Genomic DNA, 25,078 nt, shown 5'->3' on the forward strand with positions numbered 1-25,078 from the left:
CGATTTTTGCAACATACCAAATAGTTTGAGAAGACAAACTTGTAACGAACTTAGGGACTGAAATCCGAGACTGTATCACAAAGGGCCCATACGGCCTAGGTGTGGTCATACCTAACCTAACCTTACGTAACCTAATGAACAAAAAAGAATTAGAATAACTATTGAACATTATTATTAATGTTATTATTATAGTTTTTAATATTGTTTTATTCCTATTGAAGATTTAATACTAATACGCGAAACTTGCGATAATAACTTGTGTTAAGCTTGTGAGAAAATGTGACGACGAAAAGGAGTGGTTTCGATGGAGTTCAAATGATCACTTAATTTATTATTCCAATAATTTCTCTTAGAACCTAACTTATGCTAAAGTGGCGAGAGACGGGGCGAATTCGCAAGAGCGACGAAAGCTTTATTGGCTCCCGTTCTCGCCCTACAGCTAGTGACTTCAATTTAAATAAACGCGCCAAATGTGCAAACACCGCCCCCTCTGAAGGGACGACGTCCTTCAGCCCAGTGCCAGTCGGTGGACTGCCATCCGATACTACCCCTCCTGACATCCGCCACGCGAACATTGCTATCCGCCACTGCTGGGGCGGAAGGTTGTCTTCGGCGACGACGACGAGCGCCGCCACGACGATGTTGAGCTCCCCCTGGTGCCACTTGGACCGTTGCTGGAGGCTGGAGATGTACTCCCGGGACCATCGCTGCCTGAGAGACGAAACACCTCGCCATCGTCGCAAGCAGGTCAGGATGATCTGGTCCGGGAGCGAGCTGATGGTGGGACCAGAAGAGGGCCGCCGATGAGCAGATGACCGGGGGTCAGGGCTTCGTAATCGTTCGGGTCGCTGCTTATAGCTCAGAGGGGCCTGGAGTTGAGCACGGCCTCCACGCTGGGGAGGAGAGTTTCGAGCTCCGTCGCGGTCAAGCGGTCTTGGCATACCGGCCGAAGGAACATGGGCTTTGCAGACTTCACACCTGCGAAGTGCGGTGCTCTGGGCGGTATGAACGCAAACTCGAATCCTTTTTTTGATGCGAATGTTTCGATACCGCCCCCTGCCCCACCAGACGGGCTTGAAACTTCCTCATGTGGCTATCTGCGCCGACGAAGTCAGTGGCGTTGTAGCAACTTACCTTCTCCGGAATTCCGCGACGACTCTCGAACCTTTGAAATGCCAGAATCTGACGAACTGTGAGCTTTTAAACAGCAACAACAGGAAATTGACTTCGTACGGGATAGGAGCATTCAATATCCGATCCCCAACTCATAGAAATGTCGAGGAACACCAATCTAATTTGCTTCCCTGAATAAAAAAGTTTAGCTTTTGAATATTCGTTGCTACCGGTTTATTTTTTCCGAATTTTACTTATGTCGTCCGTGAATTCGTGAAATTGGATAACTTCAACAATTTTCTCTAAAGCGAACTCTATTTTCTGAAGCAAATAATTTGGCTCTTGGCTGACTACGAGAGCTAGTGCCGAATTGCGTAGCTCCATCGACACTACATCAGCCGGCACTTCGAAATGTCTATTTACAGGCCAATTATTTTCTGAATCTAGCAGGAACGAAGGCCCACCGAACCAAATAGACGTTGTATCCTCGGGACACAATGTCTGCTGGGTTGACTTTCGTGGGAACGTGTCTCCAAATGGCTTTCTCCCGGTTCGACACAAAATCCGACAACGACGAGGGATGGGTTTTGATCCAGTGTAAAGTGATCTCGGAGTCTGTCCACAGAAAAACATTTTCAATGGGACAATTTAGTAATGGCTTGATACGATTATAGGGATCTGCTAAAAGGTGAGCTGCACACAGCTCAAGGCGAGGCAAAGTTTTCGTCTTGAGGGGAGCTACTTTCGATTTGGCGGTCAATAAAGACATTTTCAAACCTTCAGCAGTTTGAGTCCGAACGTAGATGCACGCTCCATACGTTCGCATAAGAGCGTCAGCGAAACCTTGTATTTGAATCGGGTCTTGCGGATCTGTTTGACGAATCGCAATACCTTAATTTTCGGCAGCTGCAGAAGCGTCGCTTTATACGTCTCCCACGATTTAAGCAACTGCATCGGTAGCGACTCGTGCCAATCTAATTTTGGAAGCCACAGTTCATGTAACAACATCTTTGTGCTTTATAACCAAAGGAAACAAGGGGCCAAGTGGGTCGAAAAGTCGAGCAGTCACCGACGAAATATTTCGCTTTGTCGAGCTAACCAACTAAAATTTAAAGTAATCTTTATCGGGTAACCAAATCACGCCAAAGGTCTTAATTACGTCTGAGTGTGCCATAAGTGCATACAGCGCTATCAGATGCGGATAACTCTGGGCAGCTGGAAAACCACTTTGCCAATTCAAAGCCTGCCTCTTGCAAGACCTGAGAAACTTCGTCTCAAAGGCTTTGCAGGTCCTCAACGCATCCGGCGCCAGTCAACAAATCCTTCCATCCTTCCATGACTCGGAAGGATCTTGACTTCATACTATGAGCTGGAAGTTTCGGTCAGCTTCGTCCACCATCACTTGGCGATACATCTTTTTGACGTCGGCCGCAAGGGCAAACTTATGCATTCTAAACCGAAGCAGAGTCGAGTACAGCTCCTCTTGGATAGTTGGGCCTACCATTAAGATGTCATTCAACGCTACCTGCGCGGAAGTACGGCTCGATGCATCGAAAACTACTCTGAACTTAGTTGAAGTACTTTGTGGCCGTAGAACGCATTGGTGCGGAATGAAATAGTGCGGAGTGTTCGGAATTTTGTCATTGGTGGAGGACATGTGACTCATTGTAACATAATCCTCCATGAATTCAAGATACATCTTCTTCAGCGAAGGGTCCTTTGACAATTTCCTTTCTAGCGAAAAAAATCTACGTTTCGCAACTTCGTATGACGAACCAAGAGTATTTGGGTCAGATTTAAACGCAGTATTTTTCTTAAAGTGTTGTTGACAGAGTTGTTGCTCAGGAGTATGGACTTAAGCCTTGGGTGGCAAGTCCTCCACAGACCAAAATTTCTGCAGGGTTGTGTCAATTGACTCCTACACTTTCTCCTGGCAGCTGAGATGTATCTTTGTTTTAGCATTTACTTTATTTTCAGAGGCACATTTCCCTGACACTATCCAGCCGAGAACTGTGTTTTGTTAGATGGGAAGTTCAGGACCCTGCTTTATCTGGACAATAGATAAAAGTTCAAAGAATGTATCAGCGCAAATAAGCATATCTATTTTTTTGGGGCTTGAAAAGGAATGGATTTGCCAACTGAATATTTTTAGGCACCCTCCAACCGCCGGTGTTCACCGCTTGATCCACCCGCCGGTGTTCACCGCTTGATCCGGATGATAACCAGAAATATTTTTCATGACCCAAAAATCGGACGACAACTGGCTGTTCCCTACTCACGACCTCACAATTGTGTTTTTTTTTTTGGTGGCTTGGGCCTTAGTTCCACCAATGCCACGCAAGCTCATGCACACGTCCTCTCTTGTAATTTTGAGCATCTGAGCGGGCTTTTTATGGTTAGATCAGGTGTGCTGAATAGTTTTGGGCTTGGAAGCCTCTTCCGCTACCATATGTTGGTATCGCCTATTGAGGCGGCCCTCACATTTGCTCCAAAGTGGAAGCGAAGTATAATCTAACTGTTTATTCCGTCTACCTTCCCCTATAGAGAGCAAGGAGTCATTCATGGCTGTGACTGTCTCGATGAGGATTCTCAAGGCTGTAGCTGAAAGCTGGGAAATTGTTTGCAAATTAAAAAGTGTCGATAGGTTGTCAAAAAAAAAATAAGACAATCATTGTGGTACACCCGCTTCAGGCTAGCAAGGGCTTTGGGACTATTTTCCGCAGTGACTTTAAAGGCCCTCACTGTTCCTAAAGCGTCTCCAGCTAAACACGAAATGAAATGAATTTAAAGTGTCGTCTTTGTCAACGAAAGTTTCGAAAAGGCTTATAAAATTTTTAAATTCGGAGTGTTTTCCGCTAAAAGTTGGGAGAGCAACGGTAGGCGGCATTAAGGCGGGCGATTTGCTGGCGGAGCGGATTTATCGATATTATTTTGTTTGCACTTATTTAAAATCGAAATCAGCAATGACTTTGTCATTACGGCTCTCTCTTCCAACTCTTCGCGGTATACATCTTTTGTATCTTTCACTTCTATTTGGTTTTGCAATAGTGAAGCATTTTCAATGTGCGTATTAAGAGTCTCTAATCGACACTCAACCGGATTCACAGATAATTTCGTTTCTTTTAAATCGCGATAAGTTCGGTTAATACTTTTCATGCAAACATCTCGTTGGTGTTAAAGCACTTCGATATCCTTGGTTGCCATGGCGTTTATTTGTATTTATTTTGTTGGTATCGTTGGTGTAAAATATTTATTTTAATTAACATTATTTACTTGCTAAAAATCTAAAAAAAAACAGCGAGTAATATACCGATCGCACGCAGTGAAGGGAAGCTAATTTCCGAGAGAAGTACAGCAAAAAATATTTAAATATATTTTTTATATAAACCCTGCGACAGTAACATGCCGCACGCACGAGTTATAGTATGTTGTAACGGTAGTAGTTAACGGTGATTCTTACTCATCCAATATTCAGTTAACGTTTATATATAAACAGTTGATGTGTTCGCTTTGGTTGTTCCAAACGGAATAATTTTTATTGTGGCTTGAGATTCAAATCAAACCTCCGCCAAAGAATTTTATGTGTTTACAATTATGTATGTGTGGGTGAGTAAATGCTAATAAAGTATTTTCTGGAGCTCTGCTGAGTGGGTGTCGTTTAGCAACATCCTGCCTTGTGCTGATGTTGCATTTCTTATGTGCATCTTATGTGGGACCACGAACGGCTAGCTGTCGGTCACTGTCCACTTGGAAGAGGGTAACACGGGGAGGTTTAGGCGGTGCCATAGTCGATGGTACCGGTACGGTAACTCCTCCCCCCCCTAGAATGGAGCGATGGCCACATCTGTGGTATATCCAGAGCGACATTGTGAAGAAAGGCATTGGGGGTGAAGATTGTTTTTGTTTTTCTAATTCTCCATATTGCCAGTACCGTTATCGCTAGAAGCACCAGCATACCATATATTACGGAAAAATGTGTTTCCTGTACTTTTCCCATGTACACTACTTTTTTGAGGTTTCTCATATCCTCAAGATGTAAAACTTCTAGGTTTAACTCCTGTTTAGTGTTATTTATAAGTATCTGCTTACTTATTGTACTATATGGTCCTCTTTATGTTCCATAACTTGGCCATCATACTTTATGCCATTTATTTCGATCGAACAATTTGCATATTTGATTGCTAACGCCCCTGATATTGTAATATCCTCTCCACACGTGTTGTTTAAAGGTAAGTTCAAGGCATTGAAAATGAATATGTGTCCATCCTCAGGTGCCAAAACCATTTCTCTTCCCTCTAGATTTACTGAATCGCATATTGGTGGTTTGTTCGTTAAAATCTTCCTCAAGCACTCCTTTCCTTTTGTCTCAACACCCAACTCTTCGCTCTCACAAATAAAAGTTTCATGAACTTTTGAACATTGGTTGTTAAAGAAACTTATTTTATACTTATTAATTGCTACATAATTTGGTATTATTAATAAATGAGTTCCATTAATTGGAATTGGTATAACATGATATAGCTGATAAACATTTGGCTCAAAAATTGGAGCTCTTACCCTAAATATTATGTCTGTCTCATTTATTTGTGTCTGTATATTTATTAGTTCGTAAACTTGTTCATTTGAAACAAGTTTTGAGCCCTTGACTCTCTACAAACTGTATAATCCTCTCTAATTCTGTCTCTGCTAAAATGAATTTAGGCACAATGCGAAGTTTCGCTAACAATATGCTTTCCGCAATATTGTTTAAGTGTACTGTTAACAAATCAATACTGTAACTAATCCTATTCAAATGCTGGAGCATATGTATTTCATTGTGCTCTTGTGTTAGTTCCCTAAATACGTTATTCTTATAATTCTTTATAAACAAATTTATATCTTCCTGCTCCTTATTTATATGCTTAGTAATTTTAGTAAACCTACTCAAGGTTTCCTGATAAAAGGTTCTTTGCTCGTCTGCTTCTTTTGTAAGAAACCTTGTTTCATTTCTCAATTCTTTTATTCTATTTCCTATTTTCTCCTCATCATATGCGTCCATATTTCCCGAAACTATTTTTATCATGCTCCCTAATCCATTAAAAATTCCTCTTTTGACCCTATTTCTTGGTTTAAGTACTTCTAGCTTCTCCTTCACCTGATACAATTTTTCCTTAACCACCTGGACTGCCTCACCTGAGAATCTAACCTTCTCCATGTCTAACAACGCGTTCTCAATCTGTGCAATATTACCTTCATAGTCCTTAAAGTTTATTATATGGTCAAACATCTTCGCTCCGACCATTACTCTTGCCTTTCCCAGTTCCATTTTTACGATCGCCTCTTCTCGTTTTAGTGCTTTCACCTCCATTGTCTGTCCATGGACTAATATGCACCTGTAACCGTGATTGATTAGTTTTTATTTTGTTTAATTTTCTTTTTTAATTTTTGATTTATGTATCTTCTGTTTCTTTTTTGTAACGAATGTAACCCCATTATCCTCATCTACTGTGTGTTCCGTAAACCTAGGTGTTAACTTATTTCTTCTATTCTCCTTCCTATAAACTACATCCTCTTTTTCTAACTCCATGGGTTCTTCTCTTCCTTCATTGAGTTTTCGCGTCCTTTCCTGTTTTTGTCTTTCCAACCTGTTCTTAACTTCCTTATAAATTTCCTCCTGATATGCATTTAACTTCCTTAAGTACTCGTGCTCTGTATCGAAATTAATTTCCCGTTCAAAAACGTGTGTTCTCCCCGAGAACAATTCGAACGGCTTCAATTTCGTACTGGAGTGTATTGAGTTATTATAAGTTAGGAAAACTTCATCTAAAACTTCCTCATGCTCATTTTCTAGTTTTAAGTCCTTCCTTGTTTTCATAATTATCCTATAAATTTCTGTCAGTGTTGAATGAAGCCTTTCAACCGGTGAATTGCTGGACGATTGTTGAAATGACGTCACATGCAATTCAATTCCGTACTGCCTACAGAAATCTTTGAATAGTGCCGAGGCATACTCTGCGCCTTGGTCACATATGATCTTTTTAGGAACGCCGTACTGACCTATGAACTTCTTTATTGATTTAACAATATTTAAACTGTCCCTTGCCGGTATAGTGTATCCCACGGCAAACCTTGAAAACTTGTCTATTATTGTTATTACATAGTTTTTGTTGATTGTATATAAGTCCGTATGAATGATATCAAGTGGCTTGCACGGGGTTTCCGTATTTTGAAATACCACCTTTTGCGGTTGCCGATCATATTTCAATGTCTGGCAAGTTTCACACGCATTAATGACCTGTGTTACTCGGTTTTTCATAAATGGAAAATAAATGTCCCGTCTCATCTTCCAAAACGTTTCATCTATTCCCCTATGATTACCTGAGGTGTGATACCTTTCTATTTCTTCTCTTTGTTCACTAATATCTGTTATTTCCCGCATGAAGGTAAGACATCGTACTGCTTTATACAGTTTGCTCCTGCAAAAATAACTCTGAAACGCTTCTTCTACCTTTTTAAAAACTTCATCTGACGTGTATATCGCACACAACCTGTATGGTTTAAGCACCTCCCTAAGAATTTTTGCAATTTCCTCTTTTGTGAACTCCTTTTCTGTTATCGTCCTTCTTGTCTTGTTCTTAAAAGGTGTCACCACTGTTCTGCTTGGTGTCGACCCAACCTCAAATATTAACTGGATATTAAAGTCATTCAGTGGCTTTTCTGCCACATGAATGCAACTTAATTCCAGTTCACTTGTATGGGCCGCACAAGTAGCCTGGGTTGACTCTAATTCACTGTTGTGAACTTGTAGTTCAATTCTGCTCAAGGCGTCTGCCACGACGTTTTGTGACCCCTTTTTGTAGGTCACCTCGTAGTCATATTCCAACAGTTGCAGCTTCCACCTCACCAACTTGGAATTTGGTTCTTTAAATCCCATGAGCCAAGTTAGTGGGCGATGATCTGTGACTATTGTGAATTTGTGACCAAACAAGTACGGTCTGAAGTGTTTTATGCCCCAAACTATGGCAAGCATTTCCTTTTCTACTGTGGAATAATTTACTTCAGCCTCATTTAACGTTCTGCTTGCAAATGCGATTGGTCGATCACTTCCCATTGCTCCTTGTGATAACACTGCACCAATAGCAAAATTGCTAGCATCTGTGGTCAAAATGAAGGGTTTTGTAAAATCTGGATATCTCAACAATGGATCATTGCATAACAACGTCTTGCAATATTCAAAAGTTTTTGTATACTCCTCATCTATGATTATCTGTTGTTTTCCTTTTAGTCTCTTAGTTAATGGTTTCGTTATTTTTGCAAAATCTTTTATGAATTTCCTGTAATAGCCAATAAGTCCAAGAAATGACTTTATTTCCTTTGGTGTTTTGGGCAAAGGAAAAAGCTTTATGGCTTCAATCTTCTTTGGGTTTGGTCTGACTCCTTCTTGTGTCACTACATGCCCTAAATAAATCTCCTTCTTTAAAAATTCTGATTTGTCTGTTTGAAGTTTAAAATTTGCTCCACTTATCCTTTTAAAAACTGTCCTCAAATCTTGCATGTGACTTTGTAGGGACGGGGAATACACAATTATGTCATCCATGTAGACTAGACAAATCTTGCCCACCAACTCTCCCATCAGGTTATTCATCACTCTTTGAAACGTCGCTGGAGCATTTGTCAGTCCAAATGGCATCCTTACATATTCAAAATGCCCGTTATCCGTTGTAAATGCTGTTTTTGGAATGTCCTGTTTTTCCATCTCAATCTGATGGTATCCGCTAGCCAAATCTAATACCGAGAAATACATGGCTTTTCCCAATTTATCGAGTACTTCGCCAATTACTGGCATCGGATACCTATCCTTCACTGTCTTCTCATTCAACTTCCTAAAATCTACCACCAGTCTCCACTTTTGTTTTCCTGACAGGTCCATCTTCTTTGGTACTAGCCAAACTGGTGCACTCCAAGGTGAGTGACTGTGCCTAATAACTTCCTGTTCTAACAATTCCTGTATCTGATTCTTCATTTCTTCTCTTTGTTTAAATCCATACCTATATGGCTTTTTATAGATAGGAATATCGTCCGTTGTTGGAATTGAGTGAGTTACCGCATTGGTAAATGTCAGTTGATTTCCCTTTGTGTGAAAAATACTTGGAAATTCCGAACACAGTTTTTTAAGGCTTGCCGCCTCTTCTGTATTTAGATGGGACATATCCAATTTTGCATGGCTTGCATCACCCCCAGCTAATTCCGTTGTGTTCATTTCCCTGCATACATACTCCTGTTTAAATGGTCTTAGCATTTCGATTTCTACATAATCTTTGGAATCATATGCAGTGACAGCCAACGGCTTTTCTAGGTATAATTTCTTTTCTTTTCCTGTGAAATTGACAACTTCTAGGTCGGCCTGTCCCTTCTTTGCATAATAAATTCCACCGGTTATTTCTAACCCTTCTTCCACTAGTGTCGTTTGTATCAAAAATGAACCATTGTTTACTGAAACTGGTAAGGTGACAATTGTTTTAGTCGCCTCCTCCAGGATATGTATGTCAGTGGTCCTATTGGGCTTCAAATGGACTTTAACTGTCCCTGTCTTGGTTCTTAATACGAGATTTTCTAAATCTAAACTTGCACCTAACTTAATTAATATGTCCATTCCCAATAATCCATCAAACCAGGAATGAAAATGGAATAAAAAGAAATCAAACAATTCCCCTTTTGCAATTTCCTGCAGCTCGACATCTTTTATATAACTGTTTATTTTATGACTCCCTATTGGAGTTTTAACTACAAGGTTTTCTTTCAATTTTTGCTGTTGATCTTTACTAACCATTGCGGGATTTAAATACGAATTTGTAGCTCCCGAATCTATTAATAATTTTAGTTTTTTTTCGTTATTTACTTTAACTACCACGTATGGTAATGTCGCCTGATGGGTATTCTTCCTTATATACCCTGTCTGTTTTTTGAGGCATTCTGGCAAAAATTTCCCTCGTCCTCAATGTTATTCAACTCCTGCTCCTCTTCTCTTTCTACTGTATTTAATTGCCCTGACTGCCATCGTTTGGCACCTCTAGGCCCAGTTGATGAGCATTCTGCAATTTCTTGTTTTGGCATTATTGCCTTCTTATTATACCCTGAAGAGTTAGAGGTCGACTGATTGTCATATCCTCTATTCCTAATTCCTTCTTTATTCCACCTGGGGTTCCTGTTATATCCTCCTTGTTGCCTATATCCTTCATTATCTCTGTTAAAGTTGTTATTGTATCCTCTGTTTCTATTATACCCAAAGTTCTGCCTGTTATAACCCCCTGCCATACTAAAATTATTGCTCCTGGGTACCTCTTTAGACCGGTAATAAATGTCTCTCTCCTTAACCGCTATCTCGTATGCTTCCAAGAGCGTCTTCGGAACTCTTCCCCTCACGGCACTACCTAAATTGCCTTTAAGACCTGTTACGAACGCCTCCAGACACGTTTCCTCATATAACTTTTTCTTCGCCTGAATTGCGATGGGGTCCGTATCTGTCCTGTCCGTAACATTACACAATGCCTTATGTACATCAGATACCTCTGAGTAAAATAATTCTACTGTTAGTTTTTTATTTTCCAACTGGTTTAATTCCCTCAGTAAATCAGGTTCTGACCTCTTGTCTGCAAAATGGGCTATCAAAATTCTTTTAATTACATCCCAATTTAATCCACAATTTGATTTTACCAAAATGTCATCGGCCTTTCCTTGGATTTTATTTCTTATTTGCCTAAGGATCATTAGTCCCATAGGTGTTTGATCCATCCCTCTAATCATTAAAAGGATCTCCTCTGCGTTTAAGATGAACTCGTTTATCCTTTCTTTTTCCCCCATAAAAACATGCATCGACCGGATCACGTCGGAAATTTTCACATTACCTAACATCTCAAATGTTGCCTGTTGCATTCCTAAATTGTCCTGATGCGTCATTGTATTAGCTTCCCTGTTCTGCACTGCTCTAGAAGTTGAGGGCTCAAAATTTAACTGTTCAACTATCGTTGGCAAACTGGTAGCCTTTTTTATAACTTTACTTCTAGTCAGAGGTCTAAGTGACTCTTTGACTTTGCTAATTTTTGACATTTACAATTCTCTTTTGTTTACTCTTTCAACTATTATTATTTTTTTTTTCTTTGCTTGTGCTTATTATATAGTATATGTGTATCTTGATATATATGTATATATTGTATTATGTATTTTCTTAGCTTTTTCCTGATGTGTCTTTAATAATTCCTTTTCCTTAGAAGTGAGGTGTGTGTCGGTGTCTTTTATCTGTAAAATTTTGTTATTATCATTTGTTCAATTGTTTTATTACTAAAAATTTTTTGTACTGTGTTGGAAGTGTTGTGTATTTGTTTCTTTTATTTTTTTTTAAATTTTCTTTTCACCCTTCTATACCCTTGCGCGATGCAGTGGTATCAGGTTCCCTTGTATTTTTGTAACATATATATATATTCTATTATTATTGCATAATCGTCACCCTTGCGCGATGCAGTGGTTTCTGATATGGCAAAATTTCTTCTTGTAGGTGTTATAATTTATTATATTTAACTTTGAGATTCACCAAATACCCTTGCGCGATGCAGTGGTCTTTGGGATTTCCTTGTCTGTTTACTATTTTTTTTTTTTTTTTTTTTTTCACGGTGCTGAAGCTAACTGGAAATCCTGCGCGATGCATTTATTCCAGCCACGAGCGGACAGTCACTTGCAATAGATATTTCTTTTATAATCTGTTTATTTATTGACAGGCAGAGTATCCACCCAGCGACCTGGGTTCCTTTTCCCAAGCTGCATGGTTGATGTTCGCGTCCAACATCGAACTTTCGAACGTCTTACTTGCAACTCAATCCGTCGAACTAAATGGTTCGATGACGTTGCAGGTCGCCAGGTTGCGTCGCACCACATTATTTGATTTAATTTATTCTTGCCTATGTTCTTTGTTGTTGTTTCATTTTATGCCTTTCAATTTTATCATTATTATATTTGTGCACCCTTTCTTTTCTTATTTACACCACACACCTCACTCCCATCACATCACTATTTTAACTTACTGTTGTATATAAATTATACAAATAATTGTTTTCATCATTTCGGTCCTTCTCAGTTCTCCGGGTATGTGTGTCCTTTTTCTCCTTCCGGCTGATAGGTCCGGCTGCGCCAGTTATAGTATGTTGTAACGGTAGTAGTTAACGGTGATTCTTACTCATCCAATATTCAGTTAACGTTTATATATAAACAGTTGATGTGTTCGCTTTGGTTGTTCCAAACGGAATAATTTTTATTGTGGCTTGAGATTCAAATCAAACCTCCGCCAAAGAATTTTATGTGTTTACAATTATGTATGTGTGGGTGAGTAAATGCTAACAAAGTATTTTCTGGAGCTCTGCTGAGTGGGTGTCGTTTAGCAACATCCTGCCTTGTGCTGATGTTGCATTTCTTATGTGCAACTTATGTGGGACAACGAACGGCTAGCTGTCGGTCACTGTCCACTTGGAAGAGGGTAACACGGGGAGGTTTAGGCGGTGGCATAGTCGATGGTACCGGTACGGTAACTTTGTTTTGAAATTTCATCTTTTACGGGTAGAATGCCAAGATCTCTGTGGATGTTGTCGTTCGGAACATACCAAGGTGCCCCAGTGATAGTTCTCAGGATTTTTGATTGTGCTCGCTGGATAATGTCGATGTTACTGCTGCTCGCGTTTCCCCACAATTGGGAGCCGTAAGTCCAGACTGGCTTAAGCGTTGAATTGTAGAGGAGAACCTTGAAGTCCAGGCAGAGGGGGAGCGAGCGTTTATGAGCCAATGGAGGTTATTGGATTTTAGTTTTAGATTAATTTTCTTAGCTTCGATATGTCTCCGCCATGTAAGTCTTCTGTCAAGGTGGACGCCAAGGTACGTTACATCGTCAGCTTGTGGAAGTGGCGTGTTATTCAGAGTTAGCGGGGGACACGTTTGTCTGTTAAGAGTAAACGTTATGTGTTTACATTTTTGCGCATTTATTTTTATACGCCAGTCTGATAACCACCTCTCCACTACCACGAGATGATCAGCTAGTTGTGCTGTTGCCTGAATTGGGCATTTGGACCGACTTAAGATCGCGGTATCGTCTGCGAATGTAGAAGTAGTTAGCCGCTCGTTCGTGGGAATATCTGCGGTGTAAAGGAGAAATAGAGTTGGACGCTACCTTGAGGAACTCCAGCCTCTATCGTGTAATCGTCGGATATTGTAGTGTTGCATCTCACGGCGAAGGCTCTGTTGTAAAGTTACGATTCAAGTATCCTGTGAGTGTTTTCCGGTAGTAACGTTCTGATTTTATGCATAAGGCCTTCGAGCTAGACTCGGTCGAAAGCCTGCACAACGTCAAGGAATACCGCACTGCAGTATTCCCGAGACTCGAATGCAGTTCGTATTTCTGTTGTTAATCTGTTAACTTTCTCATGCCAGGGAACAATGACTTTCTCGAAAGCCAAATTAAACTTATCGGTCTATATGAGGCTGGTATTGTGTGATCTTTTCCTGGCTTTGGGATCATTATGGTTACCGACTTTTTCCATTTTTTTGGGAAGTAGCCAAGTCGTGTAATCCCGTTAAATAGTTTACAAATTACCTCAACTGCACAGTTTGGGGGTTCAATTAGCATCTTAGGAGTTATTAGATCACCGCCTGGGGCCTTTTTTGTTTTTAATTGCTCGCTGATGACTTTTGCAACTTCGTTTGTTTGGAACAGAATTGGCGCCGTCTCAGTTCCACCTCGAATTGACGGCGACGGTAGTGTGAATGAAAACATTTCGAAGGCGTAAAGCAAATGTACAAGCTCTGTCTTTGTCGCTTCTGGCCCAGTTGCCTGAAGAGTCTCTTACGGGAATTACTGTTTCGGCCGGCGCACTTAGATTTGGGTGGGCTCTCCACAGGGGATGCTTGGTGCTGGTGGGTGAAAGTTTCTCAATGTACTGGCGTTGTGCTTTTTCTTCTTCGTGCCTTAGAGCCCTGGTAAGTCTGCGACCAGCTTCCTTAAGACTATGTTTTGAGGATGGCGATCTGCTGGTTTGCCAAGCACGCCTAAAACGTCTTTTCTCCAAAACAAGCTGTTCGATTTCAAGGTTAGTTTTGTGTTGGTGTGTGTGCCCATCCCTCCCTTGCGGTGTAGAGACTTTGGCTGCTGCGACGAGTACAGACTCCAGTGCATTGGCATAGCAGTCGATGTCCTCCTTGAAGTTGAGCTGTGGAGTTAGTTCGATGTGGGAACTTACGTACTTTTTGAACTTCAGCCTGCAAGGGTGCTCGATTAATTTCGGGCTTTGAAGAAGAGTTATTAGCACTGGTGAGTGGTCCGATGATAGATCCAAAAGCGATTTTGCAGATATTAGATTGCGGGAAATATTTTTTGTCACAGCAAAATCAATTAAATCAGGTAGTTTTCTAGGATCTGTTGACCAGTATGTAGGACTGCCTGGTGAAACGTAGTCCAGTTTGTTGCATGTTTTGATGAGTGCATTATATAGTTGCCTTCCTTTGGGGGTAACAAGGCGGGATTCCCAGTGTGTGTGCTTGGCGTTGTAATCACCCGCTGCTATGAATCGCTCTCCAAGTGAATTGTAGAAGTCCATGAATTGGTCTTCTGAAACTGTAAAGCGGGGTGGGCAGTAGGCAGCAGCAATGGCAAGGTTGCTGGTGCCCAACTGTAATTTTACCGATGTAGCTTGCAGATAATTTTTTACAAACCGTTGGTGAAAGTGGTGTTTGATACGGTCTCTTATTAAGATGCCGGCTCCGCCATGTGCTTTACCATCTGGATGATCGGTGCCGTAGAACGTGTATCCACGTATTTGAAAGTTATATTTGCTGGTGAGATGCGTTTCTGCCAGCAACATAACGTCGATGTGATTTTCGTTCAGAAATTGAGTTATTGAGTTTTGTTTCACGGCATACACCGTTGGCATTCCACAGAGTTATTCGGAGGCTAGGCATAATTTATTTGGACTGCTGAGCTGCAAGAATTTGTAACAAAATATTTTGGTTTTGCATTAGAGTTTGCATGGTGGTTTTCATGAAGGACATAAATTCCATCATATTTTGTTGCAAAGTTATCATCATAGTTTCCATGTTACTTTGTGGCTGTCCCATGGCCTGCTGTATGTTATCAGTTTTCGGCTCTATGTGAGCTGTGCCTGATCTTAGAGCACTGGCGTAGGAAATGCTGTTGGTGGTAATTGAAGGGCCAAATGATGACCTGACTGCTTTTGCGAAGAAAACTTCGGGTGTCGTTTGTGATTTCATGTAAATGTTCTGGCGTGCCGTTGTCGCTCTTTGCATCCGACTTTTCATCTCCTTGTAGACTGGACAGCCTCTGTAGTTTGCTGCGTGGTTTCCTTGGCAGTTAACACACTTTTTAGTGAGAGAGTCTCCCTTGTTGGCAGGGCAGGGTTCGGAGCCGTGGCAGTTTCCACAAGCTACACAAACTGACCTGAGGGTGCAGTAAGCCCTGGTGTGTCCGTATTCCTGGCAGTTTGTACATTGCACTGGCCTGTTCCGTTTGTGCGATTCTTCAACTGTGATCCTACGGTGCAGAAGGTACTGCAACTTGTAGATCGGGTGCACTGCTTTTTTTTCAAAGTTCTGCTGTCTGGCTCCAGCTCGACCTTGAAAAGTGGTTGCGGCTTCTTGTTTTTGTTCATAATGTTTATAACATTTTTGGCGCAAAAACCGTTTTCTTTTAAAGCCTCTATAATTTCAGAGGGGGTCACATCGGGTTCTATTCCCTTGAGGACAACTTGTAAGCCCTTGCAATTTTTAGCTGGTACCTGTAGTAATTCTTTTTGGCATTGTTTAGGTACTTCGACACTGCTCGGAAATCATCTTCGGTTTTGGTTTGAAGTTTGGTTTCGCTTATATTCCCTTTCATAAGCGGAATAACATGAAAGTTATCCTTCCCGAAAAGCTCAACTATTTTATTGACTGGGACGTTGGAGATCTTCTCCCGAATAAAGATAGGTGGGGGCTTCAGTTTCTTTGGGGCTAATTCTTCGTACTCTGTTTCAGGCTCCGCCAGAATGGAAAATCTATTTTCATTTAATGGCCCGAGATTTTCAGGGCCTTTGTTGGTACGGTTTATTTTGGGCATATAGCCGTCAGATTTTTTTGGGGGGGTTAGCTTGCGCTTGGAAATATTAATATAGCGATCCATGCCTGTCTGCATGGCCGAACTCGCTTGCGGATTTGTAATTTTTTCTACCGTAGCTTTGTTTTTGCCGTTTGACCCGATTTTTGCACTTGGTTGTGTTGTTGCTTTACCCGCTGCAGAAGAAGAGAGTGGAGTCGTTATTGCATTGTTGGCGACAGAGACCGTTGTAGTTTACGTAGTAGTTGCTGTTGTTGTTGCACTAGGTAGCAGAATCTCGGTTGGAGTTTTGCATTGCTCACTCCATGGTGTTTGTGCGGTGAAAAGCAGGGTGGGAGATCAAGAACTAGCTCTCTGGTTTTCGGCGGTCAGTAAACTTGCACTTTCTTGCACTTTCGGTTCTAGAGTATTACTCGTGAACGAGAAATAAGCAGTGCTTCGGGCCAAAGAGAGACGACGTTTGTCTTGCTCTCTCTGAATTTTTTCACGGGCTTCGTCTTGTTGTTTTTGGCGTTGAGTGCGCTGATCCACGTTCTTACTCATTTATTGATAGAGCGTTATATTAATTAATTAATTAACTAAAACTTTAGTTTACGATTTGCGAATTAGCATCGCGAATCGCAAAACCTCGCGTTATAAATTTTTTCGAACGTTTACGACTTAGTGGCTTATTGTTTTTCCGGAGCGTTAAGAAAACACGTCTACACGCGACCGAAGTAGTAGTTAAAAAATGGTGCAGTTCAAATGATCACTAAATTTAATGTTCAAATAATTTCTTCCAGAACCTAACTTATGCTAAGGTTGCGAGAGACGAGGAGAATTCGCAAGAGCGAACGGACAACAACTAGTGATTTCAATTTAAATAAACGCGCCAAGTGCGCAACACCTATATATGACTTTTTTTGATGTTTTTTGTTATTTCTTTTTTTTTTTGCTTTTGCTTAAAGAGTAAATGTACCTTGATTTTAATTAATTACAATGTTTGATTTTAGAGAAATTATTTTTTTTTGTTTTACCAAAAACGGATTTTATACTTTGAGGTAGTTTGTTCCACAGCAAAATTGGGCTTATAAAAATTTGTCTTTTTGAATTTAAATATTTAACCTTGGAAGCAACAAATTATTTGTCCTTTGCAAAATGGCTGGATAAATGTGACGGTTCCATAGAAGTTCTAATTTTGTGCATGTAATTAGGAGTCCGTAGATCAATCCATTGACTTAAATTTAAGCAGAGAATCGGTTTAAACAAATATGATACATGGTTCAATTGACGAAGTCTAAACACTTATCTGACGATAGCATTACAACAACTATTTTTTCCATATCTTCTGAATCTTCGTTTTTGCGTTCACTATGCATTTGCTTTTAATAACAGAGAGAACACTATTACCAACAGAGATACAATCATTCACTTGGGACAACGGTTTGCTAAGATAAAATTGGACGTCATCAGCGTATAATTGGACGACACAGTTAGACAAAACTCAGCAAACTGAATCTGGAAACATTAGCCACCGATACTACCGCTTGAAATATTACCAGAAATATAAGATTGAAGTAGTTTTACTGCAGAGCTTGTGAAATTAAAGATGTTTTTTAATTTTGTGGTCAAGATTTAATGGTTGACAGTGTCAAATGCCTTGCTATGGTCCAGCAAGGTCCGAAAAGTTGCTATCGAGTTTTTGACATATACCTTTGTCAATGTCTGTTATCGCATTCAAGCCACTGCTTTTTTTTCTGAATCCTGATTGTTTCTGACAATTTAGTAAATTATTTTCTACAAATGGTTGAATTCGAATAGGCATGAGGTTCTCAAAAGTTTAAGCTAGAAATGGAATGTCAATAAACGTATTGAATATGTATGTAAGAGAAATTTTATTAATTTTAGGTTTAAGACATCTAATCCATCAGCATTAGATTTAACTTTTTAAATTTACTGCAATACATCACATTGGTTAATACACTCTACAAAACTAAAACATTATCACAGGTTCTAAAGGTATTCAGGTACTTCTTAAATCTAGCTTCAGGTACGTTAATTCATTCGCGATTTTTGTTTCTTCTCAACACCTATAGTTGAAAGCTCATTCCAAACTTGTATAGAAGAAACTGAACTGTTAAATTTTAGCTGATCTTATCGTTCTTCTGATCTAACTCTCCTGTACTCCAAGTGACAGGCATCAGTTTTGTAGCGTTCTATTTTTTTATACGCTGTGTCCCGAATCATGTTCCTTATATCTTGACTGAACCAAGGATTGTGTCTAGGCTTAGATATATTTTTTTTGACAGAAACACATTTATCAAACATATACAAAATATAATTGTTAAGAAGATCTAACTGGTAATTCACATACGGAAATTTATTAATAATTGATCAGTCACACGTATTGTGCTCTAGTTCCAGTTCTTCATAATTTATAATCCTATAATCTCTAAACGTATATGACTTAACATTAAACAAAAAAACAAATATCATACTTCAGGAATATAAGGATCATGTTTAGAAAAAGCCGGTACAGGTATTTGGTCGTATATCAATCTTATGAGAGTCGTTTACAAAAAAAGTAGTGCTGCTTTCTTTTGAAGGCGTTATTTTTACCAGTCATTTGCCATCGTGCGAAAGTTAAACGATTGCTTTCTCTTTCTAGCGCTTGTCTCTGAAAAATGTATCGTTCTCGGCAGAGCTGATGAGATCAGTTTCTGCTTTGCTTAAAGGTTTCGGGGAGTTGAAAGAGAAAGGGGAAGAGTGAGAGTTCCGCTTTTATGTTCTTGAGCGAGCTTATCCATTCGCACAGTGCAACGGACGTGGACTGAGCCATGGTGCAACAATACAAGGTGGTCCCGACACACGAGCTGGCCTCTTTTGAGGACGTTACTTGTACCAGTCGTTTGTCAAACGTGCGAAAGAAAACGGTTTCTATCTCTGAAAAATGTTTCGTCCTCGGCAGAGCTGACGGGACCACCTTGTATAGTTGCACCATGGGCCACGCATCAGCGAGTAAAGACAGCGTTACGAGTTTTAAGCTTCTCTAAAAGCATCGCCTCTTTAAAGATACGGTAGTATTCTCCTAAGAGCTGCTCGTTCACGTTAACCGCTGCAGTTGAGTCGAAGCCCATCATGCGTAAGCTTAGTTGCTGTTTTGTCTCGTGCCGGAAAGCCCTACGGACCGCAACAACGCAATTTCTTCTCGGGCACTATCAAACTTGACCAAAATAGTCGGGTCAACCGTAGAATTCTGTGTCTTCCGTGCTCGGTATATATCGCGGATTGTGGGCCGCGGACTGAGTTTAAGTGAGAGCACAATTGATAGAGCCGCGCTCGAAGGTTTTCACCTTCCACGTAAGGTACCTGTGCATTTGTAACTTACTTGCATAGCTTACCATGTGTTGAGCGGCCAATTTGATCTCCACTCCTCCCACTCTGTCCCGCAGTGCTCGTAGCTCTCCAACCTACCGCTTCTCTATGGGTGCGCAGATCGGCCACTTCGAACTCCAGTATGCTGGCCCGTTCCACTACGCGTTTGACTTTATCGGAGATCAAGTCAATTCGCCTTGACATTGTTCATTGATGGATATCAATGATCCACTATTCAGTCTCCTTAACAAATGCTGACAACTGCTGAGTCTGCTCCTGAAGTTGAACCTTTAGCAGTACCAACATTTGGAATGGCATCGGACAGTCAGTCATCTGCGGCGCATGTGTTGTTTAGAAAGCTTTTGCTTGATTCCATAATTTTTGTTGTTGTGTTTTATGGAGATTTGCAGAACCAGTGAAGGTATGTGTGTGTTGCGCTGCTCTGTATGGCGCTAATTGTTTTGTTCGGTCGAACTAATACTGTCCCAGCAATTAGACTTTTGCTAATTTGTAAACTTGCTCTTTATAGTTGTTAAAAGACGAAAAAGTTAAGAAGTTTGATCTTTAGTGACAAGAACAGATGTTAAACTTTAAAAAAAACACATATGTGCTTTTAATTTACTGTGTCTGCTTAACTCGATGTTTGTTTGACTGAAATTAGTGTTTATAGCCAAATCTTAAGTGCAATTTGAAGATTAAAAGGTATATTTTGATTCTAAGCTTTTGTCAAAATTAAATTTTCACTCTAAAATTTATAATATTTTTCCATAAAACTCGTACTTGTAAAAAAAATCTTACCTCCTTGCTCATCCAACATAACAATGCTTCGCATTCCAACTTCCGCGCTCTAGACAAAAATATATTTGCATTTTTATATTATTAGATCAGACTTAGTGTAGTAAAGAGTATGATAAATAATGATTTAGAATATTATTGTTTATATTTATTTCACAAATAATTAATTTTTCATACATGTAATACCAAAAAAACATTTACCATTCTGTTTCAAAACGGAGCCAGCACTCCGTTAACCGTATTCGAACCTTATTAAGGTTTAATTTAATGCTCACCAGGGAGTCTGACTTGCTGTTTTCATAAATAATTATTGACACCCAAACACCGGAAGAATATGGCCGTATGTTTAAAGTTGATCAAGCTTAGATATTTCTCAAGCCGTTTGCCCAGTCATAAATGTTTGTTAAAACTTTATGTACATTCATGTACACAGTCGCAGAAGATTTACCGTAATTTAATCGACCCAAACAGATAAAGGCCGGTCAGAGCGCGAGAACCCAAATATGCTGCATTAACATTTTTAGGTCGTACCGTCGCCTTATGCTATGCTTTTGCTCACTTACGTTTACCTATCTCTTTTTATGTACGCCATTTTTTGTCGCGTAGATCTTGTCATTCTTAAATCTAACATTATTTTAAAGAGTGCTCATTTTTAAACTACAACAATTGCCGAAGTAAGCGACGAAATATTTTAAAACCCTAATAGGAGTAGTGGGGGAAAGAATCAAGAATAAGCACAAGATCAAAGATCAAGATCAAATATATAAAAAGTCTCCAAGGCAAAAAACTTGTAAAGCCATTTGGTGATAAATTTAAGCCCCAATGGTTTCCTGGAGGGAGGAACACATACACTCATATAACACCCCAAGAAAAACTCAAATTCTAAATTATGATCGGAAGCAAACTGTGTCAAGCCGTTACATAAGTTAACACCCAAAATAATACAATTTCCCAGACAGAAGAAAAGAGTAAGCATCGATTGCACAACAAACAGCAAAGCAATGCCCTCAATAATACAATTTCCCAAACCGAAGAAGATAGCATTTATTGCACAACTAACAACAAAACAATGCCCTCAATAAAGCTCAAACAAACTTAGCCACGTGCGCTGAGCTTGCACCTTTTGGCCAGCGATCGTGGGAATGCAGAATAGTCAATTTCCAAAGTTGATCGAACTCAACTAAGTGCATACAATAAAAACAATAATTTAAATGCACTGGCCAATTACAATTAAGTTTGGTCAACGGCAACGGCGACCAAGAGCAGCAACCAATAATATGAAAGAACGTCAACAGACGGCGGCAGAACTAGATCGACGCGTATCCACAATATACCCTATACTAACCTAGAATTATACACCCTTGTAACAAGAGCCCAAAATCGAAGACCAATGGAAAATCCCCAAATGTCAATCCCAGCTTATCACCCAAAACTGTAGACTAAACAACTCACCCCAATTGTCACGTTCACACGTTCAAAGATAATCAAAGTTCGGCTCGCAGACACATAAACTCCTATTTCAATCCAAAGACATTTCAAAGTCTTAAAACCTAAGAGCGCACTTGTATCCAAGAAACACTTGAATCCAAGAGTAGTTAAAGTTTCACTCAAAAGAAACTGAAATTTTCTCAGAACAATTCCACAACTCACTCAAACCCGAATAGCTCGAGACCGAGGCTTGATCGTCAACAGAATCAGATGAGCAAGTTAAGTTCAGTTTGAGACCTCAATCTAATAGGTCGGTGTTCTTCACTAATAAGTAAAATTTCTGTAACCATTAGTTGAATAAAATAAAAATATATTTTTTTATATAATCGGAGTTGTAAACCTATAATTGGCGCAGTCGGTAGGATCTAAAAATAAAGTCATTTTAAAATACGGTACTGATCAATAAAGGGATATACTAAACAGTTAGTTAGCCTGATCAGCGAATTAAATAAAGTGCATTAAAATGATCAGCAAAAGAATTTACGTGACGTAAAACCTACGAGTGGTCATAAGACATCCAAAAATCCAGAACGGTCAGAAATAAGAAATCATTTTGAAAATAAAAATAAAATTACGTGACATAAAACCTACGAGTAGTCATAAAACATACAAAAATCCAATTCGGTTAGAAATAAAAGACATTCTGAAAATAAAAAAAAAATACGCGATGTAAAATCTACAAGTGGTCATAGAACATTTCAAAATTATATTTGGTCAGAAATAAAAGACATTTTAAGAAGACCAAACACAAGCCCAAGACAGGATGGCAGTTCAACAGTTATCAGAGATCCATCTGAACCAGTTACTGGATCAGATCAAAGAACTACAGTACTTCGATGGAACACCAGGAAAACTTTCAGGGTTCATCAATGAAGTCGAATATTTACTACAACTGTATCCAACCCAAGAGCCAAGACAGGCACACGTCATTTTCGGAGCAATCAGAAGAGTGGAAATGGACACAGCAGCAGAAACCGTCGCACAATCTGGAGCTAATAACTGGGTAAAAATGAAGACAGCCTTAGCCGTCGCCTTCAAAGATAACAGGCCCTATGAAACAATCATCAAGAAGCTGGCTGAAACACAATTCAAAGGGAGTCTTAGTAAGTTTATAACAGAATTAGAAAAACAATATAGGAATCTGTTCGACAAATAAGAATTAAAATCGGATCCATCCGATAAAATAAATTATACAAGAATGTTGGATAGAACAGTTCATAATACCATTGATCGAAAACTTCCCAATCGTATGTATATGTCACTAGCAAGAAAAGACCTAACCAATATATCGAAATGAAAACAAGCAGCTATGGAGTTAGGATTCTATGATGCACACCCAGAAGAAGAATATACACAAAATAGAAATAACCATAAAAATCATAGGAATAAGGGAAGATATCCGGGTAATAATCAAAGATATAATGATAATCAAAGAAATTTAAGTTCGTGCTACAATTCTAATTCAAATTCTTATCCTAATGCAACAACTTCCCAGAATAATCAAAACCAATATCAACAACGTCCCATTTCCCCACACTTGCAAGGCAATTACCAAACATTTAGGAACGGTTTAAGTCAAGCTAGATACAAAACCCAAATAATCATCAAAATTTGAATGTTCAGGCTAATACAAATAGGTTTAGTGGTGTCCCAGTAAAAAGACAGAGGGAAAGTAAAAGTGGCCAAACTAGGTTGGACGTAAATTTTCATCAAACTGCCTCTGAGACCGAAGATACAATCCCTATGTAAAAATTGTTTTTCATAATCAATTTTATAAGGGAATGATAGACACAGGATCATCAATCAATATAAGGAAAAAAAAATTATGCTAAATTAAAGGAGGCAAAAGAAGATTTAAAAGTGTATACTATTAGAGGTCCAGTAAAAATACATAAAAGTATCATAGTAACATGTCCGTCAGAACAAAAATGATGTTTACATAAATTTTCCGATAATTATGATATCCTGTTAGGTCGAAATTACCTAGAAGCTGCAAAGGCAAAAAATTGACTATGAAAACCAAACAATTAAATTAGGCCCAAAAACATATAAATTCCGTTACAACGACGAAGACATGGAAGAAAACAAGACCGCACTGGAGTGCCTTAGTCTACCTTCCACAGAAGATCAATCGGTAAACTTCGCAATTCATAATGATTTACGCGAAAACAACGAGCTTAGGCTTGAACATCTGAATAGCGAGGAGATTGAAAGTTGAAAGAACGTTCTATTTGAATATGGTGACATTCAGTACAGAGAAGGTGAGAATTTGACTTTCACAAGTACCATTAAACACACAATCCAAACTCAGCATGAAGACCCAGTTTATCGTAAGCCATATATATACCCCCAGACCGTTGACGAAGAAGTAAATAGGCAAATCAAAAAAATGAAAGAGCGGGGAATAATTCGTAATTCAAAATCTTCTTACTGTTCACCTATTTGGGTCGTTCCAAAAAAGACCGACGCGTCTGGCAAGAAAAAGCTTAGGTTGGTTGTAGATTATAGGAATTTAAACGAAATCACTATCAATCAATGATAAATTTCCAATTCCTAGAATAGACGAGATCCTTGACAAATTAGGAAAATGCCAGTATTTCACAACCATAGATTTAGCAAAAGGATTTCATCAAATCCAAATGGATATCAGATCAATTGCGAAAACAGCATTTTCTACGAAATATGGCCATTACGAGTACACTCGAACGCCATTCGGCCTTAAGAATGCCCCCGCAACTTTTCAAAAATGTATGAACAACCTTTTGGAAGACTTAATCTACAAGGATTGTTTAGTTTATTTAGACGATATAATAATTTTTCCACTTCATTGGAGGAACACATCCTATCTGTAAAGAAAGTTTTTGGAAAACTTAGAGATGCAAACTTAAAACTACAATTGGATAAATGCGAGTTCATGAAAAGAGAAACAGAATTCCTAGGTCATGTTGTAACTACTGACGGTATCAAGCCCAATTCAAATAAAACCAATGCTATCACAAATTTCCCACTGCCAAAGACTCCAAAACAAATAAAATCATTTTTGGGATTATGTGGATTCTATCGTAAGTTCATTCCAAACTTCGCTAACTTAGTTAAGCCCATGACCATTAAATTGAAAAAAGGAGCAGCAATAGACACAGAAAATAAAGATAACATTGCAACATTTGAAAGGTTAAAGGTACTTATTACATCAGATCCGATTTTAAT

General features: G+C 39.3%; 1 protein-coding gene across 2 annotated transcripts in view; it reads right to left on the reverse strand.

Annotated features, from left to right (window-relative positions):
• Nucleotides 1–25,078, reverse strand: part of LOC121467315 (synaptosomal-associated protein 25) — a 461,557-nt gene that overhangs the window by 199,107 nt on the left and 237,372 nt on the right. Inside the window, exon 4 of one of the 2 annotated variants that reach the window (XM_041708700.1) lies at nucleotides 20,387–20,435. The exons of the other annotated variant lie outside the window; for it this stretch is intronic. Coding sequence (XP_041564634.1) covers nucleotides 20,387–20,435 — 49 coding nt within the window. The remainder of the gene's footprint in view (nucleotides 1–20,386; nucleotides 20,436–25,078) is intronic. 2 annotated transcript variants of the gene reach the window in all.

The sequence above is a fragment of the Drosophila elegans genome, unplaced genomic scaffold (genome assembly GCF_018152505.1).
Source record: "Drosophila elegans isolate 14027-0461.03 unplaced genomic scaffold, ASM1815250v1 contig_37, whole genome shotgun sequence".
NCBI classification, from domain to species: domain Eukaryota; kingdom Metazoa; phylum Arthropoda; class Insecta; order Diptera; family Drosophilidae; genus Drosophila; species Drosophila elegans.